Here is a 17500-nt window from a genome sequence, read left to right as displayed (position 1 = left end):
AACATCCAGCTGCACCCACAAAAGCATATTTCTCAAGACCTAAAGCACTCAGAACCACAGCCTTCACTTTGGAGAAGTCCCAATGTACTGAGCCATCGCTGAGCTGAGACCACACACATTATTTCATAAAACCTCAACACAGAAAGTGTAAGAAAAGCCTATGGCTTTGGGTGGCACTACCAGAGACTGCATAAGCTACACCAACTCTCTGCCACATCACCACCATTTTTCCCAGAATCACTATTTCAAAGACTGTTTTTTTTTTTTTTTAATTATTATTATTATCATTTTCCTCTTTACTTAAAAGTACTTCCTGAGATCCTGCAGTCCTTGAGAAATTCCAAGGACAGCAGTGCTCACTCCACCCCTTTCCATACTGACTCTTCCCACAATCCTGCCCTCCTGTCAAAACCAACAGGGCTCTGTGAAGCTTGACAGACACCCCTCGGTCTGTTCCCCCATCCTCTCTCTGCAGAGGGATGATGTGTGAGCATGGGGTATTCTGTTTGCAGCAGGTCTGGCTCCTTTTTCCTATATATGTGCTGCTACATATTTGAGATACAAGACAGTGTGAAGAAAGGACGCCTTGACTGTTAACCACATCTGCACTGCTGATAAATATCCATAAATATCTTAAAATGCCGTCTTTTGGGGGCACTAATAGGGGGGAGAAATTGATATAAGTGAATTTTCTGTGTAGACTCACCATTGAACTCTGTCAGTTTCTGAAGGTCTTCTCCAAGCTCAGCAGTGACTGTCAGTGCCTGCTTCACCTTGAGGTTTGTTTCACTGTAATAAATTACATAAGGCATAAAGGACTGAGTCCAGCACTCCATGAAAGTCTTCCTTCTGTTCTTGAGGACTATATTCTTCCCTAGACATCTGACGGACCATGCCGTTATCGGGCTTTTTTACCTGGCCAAAGGGATGTAGTTGTCTTTTTCAGCTGCAAAGACATGCAGTCCAGAGGAATTCTGGACATGGGACCAAAGAGGGCAAGGTCACTCTGCCACTGTCACCACAAAGTGTAGGACCAAGCATCCCATCTCCCTGAGCAGCTTGCTGTCTATCCTGCCACTCATACCACAGAATCCCCAGGTACTTGAGCATGTAGAAAAGCTTTGGATCTTCTCCCATACTATTCCAGTCCTGAAGTGCACTGAAGTCCTGGGACTTGCTAGCTGGGGCGGTGAGTTGAAATGCAATATCAAAGAAGTATTTCATTTGTCCTTGCATGTACCAGAACTATGGGCTCATTTTCAGGAGGAAGCAGCAGGAGAAAATCCAGAGGACTGCATGTAGGGTCCAAGGAGACCAGGTCACCTCAATCTCTCTGGTCTTGGTCACCAAAGCAACACTAAAGTCCACAGCTGACGCTAACTCTGGGCAATGTAGTAATGCAAATTGGGTCATAACAATGAGGCCAGCTCCAATTTATGCTAACTAATACAAATAAGCTGTAACCCTCTGACTTTTGTGGCCAGTTGTGCCTTGGAGTGAGCAATGTTTGGACCGACTAGGCCCTTGCAGCATCCAGGGCCACCCCACAAGATTTTGGCCTTGTTCTGGCAGCAGTGACTGACCCCCAGGAGCAGGAAGGCTTGCTTACCCGTCCAGTTCGGCTGTCTCGATGTAGGTCAGGCTGTGCGGCTCGCTGCTCGACAGTAACAGCAGATCGGCCTGAACACAAGCAAACAGACTGGGCATGAGTTATGGGCAGTGGCACTGCTATGCTGCCTGTGGTTTCTGAGCACTGCAGCTCTCTGGGCAGTTGTCATCCCTGCTGACTAGTCTGCTTGTGAGTGATAGGCAATAAGAGCAATTGTGGAGACTAACTGGGAACAGGACGGAGAGAAACTGTACTTACTGTCACAAAGTTGTTGTTTTCTAGTTTTATTATATCCCCAACTTGGACATTCATCCATTTTTCATCCTTCAACCTGCAAGAGAACTCCCAGTGAGTAGGCACATACAGCAAACACCACTTACGAACGTAGCCTGCTCAGCTCCAGGCTGTACGTCTCTTCAAGCCTTGGCTGACAGTAAAAAAGAGCAGGGTCTGCCACTGCATGGCCTGGTCTCTGCTAGGCTAAGGGACAACACAAAAAGCACTGTCCTGTCCAGGTTCTTCCTTCCTTCTCCCAAAGAGCCACAGTGTCTCAGAAAGAAACTCTCCCCATCTGCAATGGCCTTCACAGCATGAAGATGTACAGGCACCCAGCTAAACTGCAAGTACCAGCATAAGTCTTGATAGCTGTGCATGAAAATCCTAGAGGGTACAACTGTCATGACATATCAAAACAGGACTGGGTATTCAAGCTGGAATTCACCTAAGCCCTCAATATCAGTCCGAGCTGGGGAAGGACCTGTGTTTTCCTTTTTTTTTCTTTAATTAGCATGTTTCTATTTTAATTTGTTTACTAGACACAGTAACTAATAGACAGTAAACTAAGAAACTGGTTTACTTAGCAGAAAGCACAAAAACTATGTTCCTATTCTTCAGTTTCCAGTTATATTTTTAACTGTTCAATCATCTGTTGGAGTTTACACAATATACTACTATCTATAGTACAGAAACAAAAAAAAGTCACCAGAAACTTCACAGCTGTCTACAGCTGTGTCCTAAGGCTGCTGGACTCCATGGAGCTGCAAGCAAACAGCACATCTGCCTGCTACAACAGCCAAAGCCCCTGCTATCACTTCTGAAGAAAAAGAACAGTGCTAAGCAGTACAATATCCAAAATACATTTGAAATATTTTGAGTACTTTTAAGTCTGAGGCATTATGCACATAAGTAAACACACTCAAAGTATTACAACACGAATGAGGAAGCTAGCTGTACTTCTTGATTTAAAATCACTTGTTGCTAATGTCTAGTTTTGCTTAACGCTGAAATAAAGGCTATGAACACAGACAGGAAGATAGCCTTGATGGTCATTTGCAGGGTAAGGAGTAAAATAATATAATACTCCCAAGGTAGCACTTATTTAAACATACATGTATATACATCCAGGAAAAGGAATAGATTACTTTTTGTCTGTGCAGGATCACAGCTATAATGTCTACACTGATCGTGTTACCATGTATTGGGTTATTTAAGCAGCCACATAATGCAGAACCGCACTGTGACTTAACAGGTGGAAAGACAATTCCATTTTAAATTGTTTAGTGATCTTTGGGAATCACGAAGGGGAAAAAACTAAATGCTCTTCCCAGTGGTACATGTTCAGCCAAAATTACAGCAAAAGAAAAAGGACTTACATGCCATTGATCAGGACCTGGACTGGGCGGTTGTTGACGTGTTTGTCGCTTTTGTGTCGATTCTGAAAATTTGATCATCACGTTAAATGGCATTTCCAGGAAACCAAGCATACAATAGCTGTAGGCAGTTCATTAACATTTTAGGTTTTCACCCAGCTGGCTGAATGGGTATGGCAGATTAGACTCACAACTGAGTCATAGCTGAGCTCATGTTCAGCTAGTAAGACAGGACTGCAGAGAGCAGCAGGCAACACAGGGCTTGCTCTCTGAGGGAAAAGGGAGGGCAGGGCTTTATGTGCCTCTCAGCACAGTCCTGATTCAAGTGCCATTGGTCCTGCCCATCACAGTTCCATAAACTAGGCATCCAGAGAAACCCACCCCTCTGCTCTGCTATGGGAAGTGACCAGAGGTGTTCCAGATGAACAGAGATGCTCCCCGGGGAAGCACCTCTCCATCTCTGACCTGTCCACATGCAAAGCTGCACTGAGTCTTCATTGAGCACCAAACTTATTTTACTGAAGGAAGAAAATCAGATGTTGAACTCAGCTCTGGCCTAGTCTCACTCCATGAAGTTGATGGAGCTTTGTCTATTAGCTCTGAAGGGAGCAGATTTGGGGCAAAGTTGGGCAAGAATGTAAAATTACACACAGGTTGTATGCTTACTTTCCTAAGAGACCCTCCTACACTGTGGCTATATGTCAGAGAATGAGTTGTCTGAAGTGGAAGCCTAAAATCAGACTTCTGTGCATGTGTCCAGGCATACCCATTGGTTATCACATTTTCCAACATGCTGAGCAGTTCCAGATAAAGTTGATGGAGCTGCTGAGCTGCTCAGCAATTAGGAAATCCTATCTCCCTTTCAGATAATGAGATATAAATCTGGGGATCTAATCTCAGACCTCATCTTGGCCAGAGATCGGTTCTCCAACTGCCCACCGCTGGCTATATTTATTTTAAATGGTTTGCTTCAGTCATTGTGCTGGAGAATGATGAGCAAACTCCAAAGTACACAACAGCAAAATGGATCTTACAAAATCATCGATGGCATCCTTGACTCCTGATACGGCCAGCACCAGCACGAGGGGCACCACTGTTGTAAACCAGGCCAGTGAGGAAATTTGAGGAATCAGCTGTAGGAAGAAGAGATCTCAGATTATTTATTTTATTTTATTTTATTTTATTTTGCCTTTTCAGCAGCTGGAAATAAAACACTGTTTTCTGTAGAAGCTGCAGACAACATTTTTCTACAATATCTGAATATAGAATAAAAACAGAAGTACATCTCTGTCACTTACATGTGACCACACAAATATGGGAGAGCTAGGGAACCCATGCTTTGCTCACAAACCAAGCTGTAATTTAGGATGTAAACAGGTGCTATCAGGAAATGCAATGGGTTGCTCTTTATTTGTAACTTTGGGATCACAAAGTCCCTAGTGGATTTTTCTGGAGGCACTGACATGGGCAAGCCTGGTGTGTGGGACCTAGAGTTATCCGATCAAGGCCTGCTGTGCAGAGCTTTCAGTGCTTCAAATGCTTCAAAAGAATCATAGGATCATTTAGGTTGGAAAAGACCTCTAAGATCATTGAGTCCAACCATTAACCTAGCACTGCCAAGTCTACCACTGAACGACATCCCTCTCACTGCATCCATCAGAGTGGATTTGGGCAGTGTTAACTCCGTGGGCATGGTTAAACTAACATTTATGCCACCAAACCAGTTGCTTATGGAGAGGCACTCTTTGGGATTGCTCCTTCCACTGCATTGTCACTACCCAGATCCTACATTTATCACCAAATCCAGCCAGAAGGAATGATGTTTAGGGACCAGCAGAGCCCCAAACAGCTGTGGAGGCTGCAGAGCCACATAACTATTTCCTTCCCATGTAACTGGGAAGATGCATGTTCTTCGGGGCTGTGCCCATGGCACAGGGAGGCAGAGTCCCCACAGCCTACCAGTCACAGCCTCTCCTTTCAGTGCTACAGGGATGGAGTGAGCCAGCAGAAGAGGCAAAAAAAAATTAAACAGGGGCATGGGGAGAAGTAAAAGACTAATTGTTGCCCTCTTTAGCATAATTGGATGAAGGCAGCAGAAAAAGCACTATGCTTTTATAAACAGTCACTCCTAGGTGGCTCAGCAAAAAACACAGCTGAATAATTTAAGGCAAATAGCTTGAAATACTGTAAATTTGATAGACAAACAGCTAGAGTGCAGTGCAACAACACAGGAACATTGCTGTTAGCTTAGCTGAAAAGGCACTTCTACTATAAGCTGGTTTCTTGGAAAATATATGTGGGCTGAAATTTCCCAAATTCACTCCCTGTAAATAAGCACAGAAGATTATATATAATTTGGTACAGGCTGAGTGAAATTATGCCTAGGTGGTCTTGAGTTGATGACTGTAAAAGATCATTTGAAAAAGGCAATTTTGAATAATCCTGTGCATTGAAATGATCGGATTTGAAATACAATTACTGACACAATCAAAATTGTACCAGTTGTTTGTGTATTTATTAGTTTATTTATTTTGGATAATGTGTATTCCAGTATGACTCAGCAATGACAGACCACACAGCATTTTTCCATATTCTAGCAAAGGGCAAAGGGGCAGAAATCCTGATACCAATTTCTCTGGTGTGTCCAGCTTTCAGATACAGTAACAGCATCATCATCAGCTATGAGCAAAGTGCAGATTGATGCCACTAGGAGCCACAGGGTTCGGTGGTGCTGCCACTGTCTGGTATGATCTGTGTTAGGCTCCGTCCTCACCCTGCTGGGCAGGGAGCAGCAATATTCAGCTTTATGCAAAAGAGCTACAACCCTCAGCCTTCCTGATGTTAACTCCTTCCTTCCCAGGGAAACTGTACAGGTTACAAATTTGTTCTTCTTCATGCTGTTTCCTTTGAGGCAGCCAATGCAGTATAAAACTTTGCCTTTAAACCTTTTATAATAACAAAGGAATAAGCAATGTAAATCCAAGGACTGGCAGGAGCACTCAGGTTTAGACACAAAGGAGTAAGAGGGTAGGGCATGAAAAATTTATACTATTTGCTGAAAAGTGCAATTAATATTTTTCTTCATTTATTTCAAACCCTCATCCAAAAGTTAGAAAGGAAATTGCTTTTTTTCTCCTCTACTTTCTATCTATTTTAAGGTTTTGCTAAGATGATAATTCATAACAGGGAAATAGCTTGCACTTTATTACAACTATCAACACATAGCCAGGCTTTGATAACAGACAACGCAATCTGTTAGAAAGAGCACAGCACAGTGAGTCCATACCTGCAGAATCAGCAAGAAAAGAAAGTAAGCGTTGGCTATTCGCTGGAACTGTTCAAACAGGTTGAGAGGCAGGAAAGTGAAGAAGTTGTATTTCGATGTTTTAATTGAATTGTTCTGTAGGGGGGAAAAAAAAAAAAAAAAAAAGGCAAATAAATAGGATTGGTAAAACAGGAAACGAAATTACAGCACAACCCATTTCAACTGTGTTTTTACTTGCTTATATTTAGCAATAGCATTGTTTTCAGCAGCAGCTCAAAAATCATTTCCTTTTCCCCATACAGTCATGCCGAGTCTGGGTAAACAGAGAATTCCTCACGGAATTGATGAAAACATGATGCTCAGCTTATGCCAGTGCAGTCGCAGGTGGATGCAGGTAGGTGTAGTCACTCAGAGACATGTTGTCCTTTTATTATTCTTTCCACTTGCAAGATGCACAAACAGAATTGAAAAAAAAAACAACAACAAACACATAACTGGAGCACAAGCCAGACATTTTGTTGGTAGAATCTACAAAACAGAGTTAGAAAACACATGCAAGGCCACTTATATATAACTTGTCCTGAGACTTCACAGCAGCAGTTTCTGGAGCTATAGGTCTGTCAGGGGGAGAGCCTGGCATTATGGCCTGTAGCTGATTCAGCAGCCTGGTGAGGTCACTGGTTTCTATTCCATAGGGATCACTTGAACGTGGTGTTGTGCAAACAGCCACTAATGCAGGAAATCACCATTTCACTAAGCAAGCTGCAGCTTTGTTCCCTATTTCCAGTTTCTTTTTCTAATTACAGACAGCCCCTCCAGCCACAAGCAATGGCTGGTCCCCCGTCTGTCTGCTTCAAAACAGAGAAAGATATGAGCTCAGGATTACAGCATGGGTTATTTTCTTCCCTAAAGATCAGAGCTCTCTGGTCTCTTTCTTGCCACCATGGCTCAATCCATTGTACTAAGCTCACCAGCTAGGGCTGTCCCAAATTCCTAGAGGTTTTAGCACAGGTCTGCCCGTGCTTTGTAGTGCTCTTTGGAGCTGCCCAATACACCAGCTGCCAGAGCAACACCTCTTCACGCCTCTCAGCAGCATGGTAGCAGCAAGTGCTATTTCCACAGTCCTGCACAGTAGCGGTGCTCAGGGCTGTGGTAGCAATGTGAGATCCTGGGCTGTGTGCCCAGCATCAATCCAGAGGTTTACTCTTTTCAAGCCTAACACTCTGTTGGAGTATCAAATACAAGCTCCCGAGGGCACAACAAAGTATGAAGGGACACACTGAGCATAGAAAGAGGCACGGCATGAGCCCACGGTCTCAACACCAAGGGCAGAAAGAACTACACACATCTGGGCAAGCAGATGTGACCCACAGGTTTGTTCCTCAGCTTGACAGGAATTTTGACAACTATTTTTCCCAGCACTGTAGGGAAATGGCAGGCACTTTCCTCCCCTTGGTATTGAGGTGTGCTGTGTTTTCCTTTTAAATGAAGTTTATTACTCACTCATCCAGGGTTAGTCCTGGAAGCATGTATGCCATCTGTTGCTAGCATATCTAAAATTTATCTCAGAAAAGCTCTCTAGAAAAAAAGCCTATTAACCCCCTCCAAGAAAACCTAGCATGACAGCACCCAAGGAGGCTTATATAGTACAGTGCATGTTCATCCAGGAGTAGATTTGCTGGTTCCATTGAAGAGCAAACGGCAACCATACTGGCAGCTATAATGGTGACATTAATACATACATTAATCTAGGACCTCTACTTCTAAACTGACTCATATCAGCATGTTTCCACTGTTAAACCAGTTATTTATCATCATCACCATCAAGTGTGTAAGGGGGAAGCAATTCAATTCTATGCAGTTATTAGATTTCTGGCTACATCCAGACACAAAGTACAGCAACACTCTTTGGCACCAACTTCATGTTTTATCCTTTAATACAAGCCAATGAATAATCCTCTAAAAGAGCAGAGGTGGAAACGCCCTTCATGGAAGAGCTAGCCAAATCCTCTAGTCGGAGGCAAGAAGAGATGATTATCAGTGATCATCATATGAAAAAATATTGCCTGTCTCCTGGCACCATGTAGCCATTGCTGGGTGTGGCTAACTCCACTTGTGATCTAAATACCATGTCACCTTATTAAATTTGGTTAATTTCAGAATTCCTCAGCACGGGATATGTACTGCATGCAGGCTCTATGGACACTGCTAAAACAGAAGCAGCAGAATAGCAGCATTCCCTGCAAACACAAAATTCAGAAAATTAAATGCCTCTGTTGACAAGTCTGTGCCCAACAGAGTCTGGCAGATTATATTTAACAAAATCTGGATCTAAAGATGTTCAACAACCCTACCAAAAAATAATAATAATAACAATAATCACTGCCACTTACTTAAAAAAAGAGAAGACAGTCGCTACAGGAAAAAGTGCGGACAGGGAACTTGACCTTCATGCGTCACCAGATTTCAGAGGGTCATATACATGGGAAAAACTAATCTGTAAACACAAAGTTTAAAGGATTTTGCCTGCAAAAATCACAGAGCTGGGTAGGAAAAGAACGGGAGTGGTTTATTTCAATTCCTGCCTTCTATTTCTGTCCATTAATTACGTCAAGAAAACCACCAAATGAACCAGAGACATTCAATTTGTTTCCTATTGCCATTAGGCATGTTAAAATCCCCAAACATAACAGCTTCCACATGCTTAACTACACAGATCTGAACATCCAGTGTTTTCTCCACATCAGTTGAAGATAGTGATAATGTTTGTCATGTGCAGTTTTGGGGACTTTGGGACACTGTGAACCTCAGGATGAGGACAGGTAATATCACAGTGGAGCTGCCCACTATTCCAAAATCTATAAATAAAACCCAACACTAGAAGAATTCCCCATAATCATTACAAAGATTTCTAGTTCAACAACTAAGTTGTTCATGGCCTTCAGGGGCTAAGGGGATTTAAGTATGAGATGGTAGAAACAAACTAGGAGAAGCATCAGCCTTTCCAGCTGAAAGCTCTGCATTCCCATCCAAGGATAGAGCTGAAGCTCCGTGTGAGAGGTCGTTCACGTTTTCATGCAGAACTCCAGGGCTGTGTGCTTTGACATCTTGGGGTCTCTGTTATAGGGAAACCTCATCTGGGCTCTGCTCCACATCCTACCCTGTTCCATAATGCCTAATGCCACTCACTCACAGCTGTTCCTGACTCTGGGATGGGAGCTACATGTACCAGGGGCACCACACTGTGTTAAACAGTCCATCCACAGCCATCATTTTAAGAGAAATGCCTGTAGCACATCATCCTCCTTACCTCTCAGTGAGGGAGACTCCTATGTGGAACAAGCGATGAAGAGGAAAAACCTTTGAAGTGACATTTAAGTATGAAGAGGCCTTTCAGGAACTCCTCATTCCCCGGCAGAATCACAAAAATCAAACATCCAGGACAAGCAGCTCCATGGGCCCAGCACAAAGTCCCTCGTTCTGCTCTAGACTTTGTGGTTTACCTCCGACAGCCATGGACCTGTGTCCCCAAGGACCAGCATGACCCTGGTTACCCAGACCCAGGCTCTCAGGACGTGAAGAGCAGTACTGACCTGTGGGCGAGGGATTAATCTCATCTGCTCTTTTCAGGGGCTACTTTTGCACCTCCTGGAGGTGCGACTCCACCGCAATGCTGTCCCTAAGAATAGTGCTCATAGCACCACGGTTACACTAGTCCAGATCTGGCGGATGAGCTGTTACTTCGGGGGTGTTTTCAGATGCCTGCCTCTGACGTCAGGCTGCGGGCAAGCGCTTGGCAGATGGCTCCTACCTGTGTTCGCAGAGCAAACAGAAAGTCATCTCCTTGAAATAAGAGACACTGCGGATTTGTGGTCGTATTGCAGCGGCTAAAGGGGGATGCCCAGAAAAAGCAGGGTATGGCAAGGCATAATCCATCTGAGTTTGTCCCCCTAACTCAGTCCTATATGAGTTTCTAGCAGCTGGACAACATGGCCCAAAGCAAATCTTAGAGAAAACTTGGCTGTTCATTAGGAAGGTGTGCCACAACACCTGGTAATTCACTGGCACCCGTGTAGCACGGGGTATACAGACCAACAAAGCAGCTGAGAAACACAAACGGCCTTCCCAGGTGCTCAGATAAAGCCTTGCAAGGAGATGGCAGGAGGGCGATTCAGCGGCATGCTGTCCACCTGCAGTAGGGCAGTTTGGAAGCACACAGCTGCCATATGCAGAAACATGACATAGTACTGTGAATGTGCTCAAGGACTTGTTTAATAAACCCGTGGAACAGGGCACGTGGTGATACTGAGGCTTTGTTTTCATAGGCAGTACGGGATAGCCATATGAGACCTGTTTTAAGCCTAGGAAGCTCACTGCCTCATCCCCCAAAGTGGGCAGCAGCCCCAGCTCAACATGACTGAGAAAGGCCCACTGGAAGGCAATGGGGTTACCTGGTGCCTGAAAAGATCTCATCCTGACTCTTGGAAGAAAAGGATTGGCCTAACACCAGAAATTGAAAGATTCATATCCATCCCACACCGCTTCTACTCTCTCTTTTTTTTTTTTTTTAATTATTCTTTTTTAACAGCTTTGGAAATTTCTTATATGTGCAAACCCTTGACCCGCCTTTGCCTCTTGCAACTAATAATAGAGTTCCAGTATCCAATCACACATTCAGTATTCCAGGAAGATCTCTAGGAAAATGCACTCACTGGGCTGAGTTTTCCTTCCTTCTGCCTGCAGCCACCCTGATACAGAGCTGTTAGTCAGTCGCACTGTGGTGAGTATGCATGGGGGCAGAAAGAGGTGGCGTGGCTTGCCAAACCTATTGAGCCCTGCCTCCCAAATGAACCTTGGACTTATGGTGTGGTCTTGTTGTCAGCCCTGTCTCTGGATCGTCTCCCACTACTCCCGACTGGGCTTCCTAAAATGGACCTAAAATGGATCATTACTTAACCTTGACTGGGACTGCAGTACGGACCCTGCAACCAGCCTGCCCCATCCGCTGACCAGGCACTGCAGGTCTGTGCCCCGGTCAGGGAGGACACTGAATGCACTGGGGTCACTCCAGCTCCCAGCTCATCCCCTCTCGTGGGGCTGCTCTGGGACAGTGATTCAGAGGTTGTTTGGATGGATCCAGCCAATGCTTTCCTAAATGCAGAAAGAGCAGGTCACTGCTGCAGGCACTCCTTCAGGAGCTGCTGAGACCACTTTGCACATTATCAGAACACACTCCCTTCAACCTCAGGCATGACAAAGGTGGGAAACATTTGCAGGTTCAAGATGGGATCAGAGGCAGACATTGCTGCCTTCCTGACCACATACCAGCAAGGTCCCTGCGAATAACCCTCTGGGCATCCTTCTCAGACTGAAGCATGCAAGCACAGAGGGTGGAGCAGTCTGAGCCCACTGCCCCAGCTCCTTCCTCTCCCATGAAATTTCAAAGAAATAACCCAGCTGCCCCTCCAGCCCACGGTAATGTGTATTGGCCATAGGAAGTTATATACATCCCCTCTATTTCACTGGAGAATTCATTAGGTGACCAGGGGAAACAAAAAGAGCGCAAGCAGCCCCCTCGCTGCTGGCCCTGCAGAAAGGATGCTGGTTTGACCCTAGATCCTGAACCAAGATGAAACTTGTCATTGACTCATGGGCCCTGCATTTCCTCTCCTATTGTCTGCAATCCAATTTCAAAGTTGTTTTCGCAGCCCTTCATGACGTCCCAGTGCAGCTGTGCTGAATTCCAATGTGAAAGCGAAGAAATAAAAGGGAGTTGGAATCAAAGCAAATATTAAAACCCTTCAGAAGAGATTTTGCTCTCCAGAATTTCCATGGACAGAGAGGTGCAGGGCTGGCCCACTGCGGTGGGTCTGTGCTGATGCGTTCCCCACGGTGGTAGTGCTGGGGACAGTGCAGCCAGGCTGAATCACCTCAGACAGGAATCGTGATAAATCCATTTAAATCTCACTGGAACACACCTGGCACCCTGCTTTTCACTTCATTTTGGTCATTATGCAGGCAAATCTCCTACAGAAGCCCGGAAGGATCTGTCTGCCTGAGGTGTGAATAAATACAGGATTAAGACTTGACTTTTCAATTTTGCAGACCCATATTGAGTCCATTTCTGTGCCGCACTAAGTGCCTTTCCATGTCACTTGTTCACGCTTCGATTCTGACTCATTCCAAACTAATTTTGTGAACTGGTGGGCAGTTCGTACCTTCACACTCAGCCCTTCCAGTTAACTGCACAGCACTTTGTTCTAAAGTTTGGTTTATTTTTTTAAGCTACTGTGTTCTTGCTGTGCAGGATAAAGCCAAGAATGGGGCTGCATCAGTCTGAGAGCTCAAGTTTCATCTTCAGTCTTCACACCAAGTCCAAATAAATCCTGACCTACCCAAGTACTACCAGAGTCACTGCTAGAAGCTGCTGCCCTTAACCACAGCAAAACTCATCAGAAGGCACGTAAGGGGCATCACCAGGTAAGAAACACTTCCCTCGCCCCTCTCTCAGCTAGCACTGCCTCCATTCACACAGATCAATGAGACCACACCAGTCTTCCATCCCACAGTAGAAAACACTTCACAGCACTCTGCATGGACAGGCCTTCATGTCCTCCTCTGAAACTGTCTCTCTGCCTCTGTGTTAATGGGATCTCTGCCATGTGTAGCTCCTATCCTCTTCTTTAACCATCAGCTTCCTGCACCATCCAACCCCTCGCGTTGTTTTTTGATGAACTGAGGGAGCAAAGCTGCCCTCTGGATCCTCCTGCAGGTCCATGTGTGATCTGGACATGCCCTTGCATGAATTGGCAAGTGCTGCTTTCCGCAGTGCATCGCATTCCTGCAGAGCTGGTTTGAGAGTATTCAGGAGTCTTGCTTCACATCAGGAGACCCAGCCTCCAGAGCTGATGTCACCCTCCATACACAGTTGATTTTTTTTTCCTATTTTTTTTTTCTCCCCATTTCTTCCTTCACAGATAACCCATAGACTTTGCACCGTGCAGGGAAGATAACAACAACCGACTCGGGGCCAGCACACCACCTCCAGCTGCACATGCCCACTTCCCTGTTCTCACCGAGGAGACAAAGCAGCTCTGTACCTTTGATCCATGCCTACACAAAAGAAACTGTCTTTTTAGTGAAAGGCCCAAACCTGTGTGCCAGCTGTGACATACAGCCTGGCACAGCAATACACTACACCTCTGTTTGCATTTCCCTTTCTTCTCCGCACTGACCTTTCTCAGCAGCTGCCTCACCCTGAAGAAACATTTACTGCCTCACCTAGCTTTGTTACAAGAACCTGTTCTATAGGTTTTATGGCTTACATGGCTTTAAGTTACCAAGTAAAATAAACCCCATCCCTGTGGCTTTCACTGTATAAAACACTTTCTAAGGTTTGTTGTATTTCTGTTTCCTTCTAGTTTCTATCCAATATCCCTTATATTCAAGTGCAATAACTCAGCACATCCTCCCTTCTGTCTTGAGAGAAGACAAGACTCCTGGGCACAAGGACAAGGGCTAACTGTCCTCACTGTGGGACTGAGAGCTGGAGGACTGCTCTTCTCCTCCTGGCCCCTCTGATCATCCTGCCCACTTGTGCAGATTCTCCTGGCCCGAAAAGCTGAGCACCACCACGAAACAAGGAGAGCACAAACACTTCTGTGGTTTGTATATGTCAGATTAAACATATACAAGTGCGAACACATCTTGAGGAGGGAGGACCTCAGCTGCAGGAGACGGAAATTGCTCCATCCACGAAATGCCAGCATGCTGAGAGCCAATTGAACCTAACATCTGCTGGACCTGAGCACCCCAGGGCAGGGTCTGGAGTCCGGATGGTCTTGGTCCTTCCTGCTGAACCAGAACCTAGTGCTCAGCAGTGTGACCCCACAGCAATCACAGAAATCTGAATCTGGAAGGGGCCCGGATTTGACCCTTCTGATGGACTACAGCACTGCTAGAGTACAATGCATATGCCAAAGCAATGGGAGCTTCTCTCTTTTGGCCATTTCCAGATGTAACCACAGGACCTAAATGAATTTATGAGCATGGTTAGTAACTGTCATGCACCATGGCAATGTGATTTTAGTAAGTGGAACTTTTGTCAAGACTTATTGGAAATAAGCAGCCCAGGACATGATGTTCAGCCCTGTACAGTATTGGCAGTGCTTGCATCATCATAAAGCATTTTTGTACTTCATGACCCACCCACCTACCTACTCAGGATTTGGCTCTTTCTGGGCAGTTTTCTAAAATTTTTAAGCCTCATTCTACACCAGACTCAAGAAATCATGAGCCATAGCTGACTAAAATGAGGGGTATGATTACTGAAACTCGCAGCCAAGGTTTAACAGATTATATTGAGCTGGCTTTTTGGCTGCCTGTGCTTTCACACCTAATTAATAGACTCTTATGGAAACTATCCAGAGCTCTCACAGTCCTCACCTTGATTTTGGTTATTTGCAAACCCTTGGGCATGTAAGCAATCAGCTGGGAAGCAGTGGCATGCAGTTAGCTTTATGAATGGCTTTTCACAAAAATTGACTCAGCACCAGAAGAGTTGCTTGCTCTCTCTGCCCTGACCTCATTGTACATCTCCCTCTTGCTTCCCTGCCCCACTGCTGCCCATAGTCCACATTCCAATCATCCCATGAAAGATCCAAAATCCACACATAGAGGCAATGCCCACCCCAGCACTGGAACAGCAGGTTCTATGCAAATCAAATGCACTTTCCCAGTCCTAAATCACCAGGCTTGATAAAGCATTTGTGCTGCATAGTCCTTTACATATACTAAGCACAACATATTTCATATTCGGGATACATGCAGCAGCTCTGTGCTTAGGAACTCTCTAACCTGTGTAGTTCATGGATGAGAGGTGATTACTGAAGAGCATCCAGTTCATGTTGCAACAGATCAGCTACATTAGAGATTTTAAGTCAAACCTGTGGCAAGTCAAAATTTCTATCTCACAAGAAATCACACTATTCTGAAATGTCGAGTGTTTCCAGTTACGAAATTACCAAGCAAACATCCGCAATGTTCCTAAAACAAAACACGATTCAAAGGAGCTCCTGAGTAAAGCTGAAGGATGAATTTCACCTCTGGAATTCAGATATGCAGAGGACAAAAATTCACAAAATTCATTTCAGTATCAGTTGGCAGCTGCAAATGTGTTGATTGCCCAACCAAGGAGGTGACCCTGCAGCCAGGCAGTACAGGTCTACCGTCTGGGCCAGCCCTCCTCTGCACAAAGGGACAGCAAATGGCCCCCTCTGGAAATCCAGCTCAGTAAATCAGAGCCTGGCAGACCTCGGTGACCGCCAGCCCATGCCATGGTACGTCTTGGAGGCACAGATTTCATGGCACAACGGTAACCCAACAAGGCTGCTAAGGAGCTGGAAATAAAAGCTGGCAGGAAGCCACGAAGGCCAGACTCAAAACCTTCCTGACAGAGAGGATTTTGCTGTGAGAGCTGAGGAACTGACACATTTCCTTTCATGTTTTACTTTAAATGAAGCCACATTTCCAACAGAAATCTCCCCCCATGTTCCGTTATTGAAAGACCTTGGAGCCTGATCCTGCAAACACTTGGCTGACAAACAATTTTCTGGAAGTGTAGAAAGCCACTGCATTGTGCTCCTCCAGCATTAGGCCTCCTTTGACTGCCCATTCTCAGGGCTGACTCCAAAGACAGAGCTGCCCATGAGTGACTCAGAAATGAACCATCTTTCTGACGTGCTCCCTGGCACATCTACCCCTCCATCTCACCACAGGGCACAGCAAAAATCTTTGCCCAAGTCTTTCTGGTAAGCCCAGGGAATTAATCCTCTTCCCTAAGTGTAGGCTTAAACCCATTGCTTGTGGAGTCACAGCCAGAACTCACTCATGTCGTGTCCTTGAAACATCGAAATGAACACGAAGGGAGAGCGCCTTGTAGTGAGAAGACACGAAACAGATGCAGCAGCATCTGTCACTGCATCTGCACAGAGCAACATATGCTGGTTACTTACAGCATATTCAAACTGCAGGTTAAAATCCCGTTTGTTTGCTTGAAGGTGTCTCTCTTCCTCTGCAAAGAAGAAGAAACAAATCAGATGTGTTTGAAGGTAGGCAGAATCAATACCGGCACAAATGAATCATCAGAAAAATCAAGCAGAGCTGTCAATGGGAATCTGTACTCTGTGCTGAATGTCCCATGTCAGGGAATTGAAGATGCTGGTGGCACTGATAAAGCAGTGGTTTAACAAGTTGTTCACCTTCTCTTGGGCAGGAATCACCATTCAACTAGTGCTGATCAATATGAATGACATGAGATGAAGCCCTGCTTCATCTCCTCCCCTTGAAGCCTCTAGAGCTGTTGCCATGAGCCTACTGTTGGCGCCCTTCCCCCAGTACATCCTTGAATCATCCCACCACAGCTATCCTGAAATAAAAAAATACTGGAAGGGGTTTCAAGGGGTCACCAAATCTACCCTCTACCTCAAGGGATGGTCGTGGCTGTCAATCTCAGTAAATGCCCTAAAACACTGCAGTGATGGCTATTGTTTTGACTGCCTCTTCCAGGACTGCAGTGTCCTTCCTAGGGGGAAAGTTTTTTTCCCACTAACGTAAAACTCATTATTTCAATTTAAACAAATTGTATCTTGTCCTGTGATGATCAAAGGTGCTCTTTCTGCTTCCCGTCATTTCCTTGTACTACTTGCCAAGGACACAGAGCCCAGATGACTTTGTTATGTAGTGAAGGCTGCTAAGCCTTGCTGTAGTTTACTCTTTGGAAGAAAAGGCAATTCATTTCTTTAGTCACTTCTTAACATGTTAATCTCTCAGAAGTGGCATCATTCTTGATGCTCCCCAGTGGGTTTCCCAGCTTGTTCACCTCATTCTGGAAGCACAGCACCCAAAAAGAGCCTTAGTTTGCAGCTGGGGCTTACCAAAGCTGACAGGAGTACAAGGAACACTCCAACTATCTTAGTG

The 17500-nt window shown here is 45.1% G+C and overlaps 1 protein-coding gene across 4 annotated transcripts in view; it reads right to left on the bottom strand.

The window, feature by feature from the left end:
* Window positions 1-17500, bottom strand: part of LOC309890149 (phospholipid-transporting ATPase ID-like) — an 81222-nt gene that overhangs the window by 35617 nt on the left and 28105 nt on the right. For all 4 annotated transcript variants that reach the window (XM_082783743.1, XM_082783742.1, XM_082783744.1 and 1 more), the window contains 7 exons: window positions 16537-16595; window positions 6545-6658; window positions 4293-4391; window positions 3262-3323; window positions 1868-1940; window positions 1610-1680; window positions 707-789 (listed from right to left, as the gene is read on the bottom strand). In XM_082783743.1, the coding sequence (XP_082639869.1) occupies window positions 707-789; window positions 1610-1680; window positions 1868-1940; window positions 3262-3323; window positions 4293-4391; window positions 6545-6658; window positions 16537-16595 (561 nt within the window). The remainder of the gene's footprint in view (window positions 1-706; window positions 790-1609; window positions 1681-1867; window positions 1941-3261; window positions 3324-4292; window positions 4392-6544; window positions 6659-16536; window positions 16596-17500) is intronic.

This window comes from Aythya marila (genome assembly GCF_965140915.1).
Source record: "Aythya marila genome assembly, chromosome: Z".
Lineage (NCBI taxonomy): Eukaryota > Metazoa > Chordata > Aves > Anseriformes > Anatidae > Aythya > Aythya marila.
This window is presented reverse-complemented; position numbering and strand designations above follow the sequence as displayed.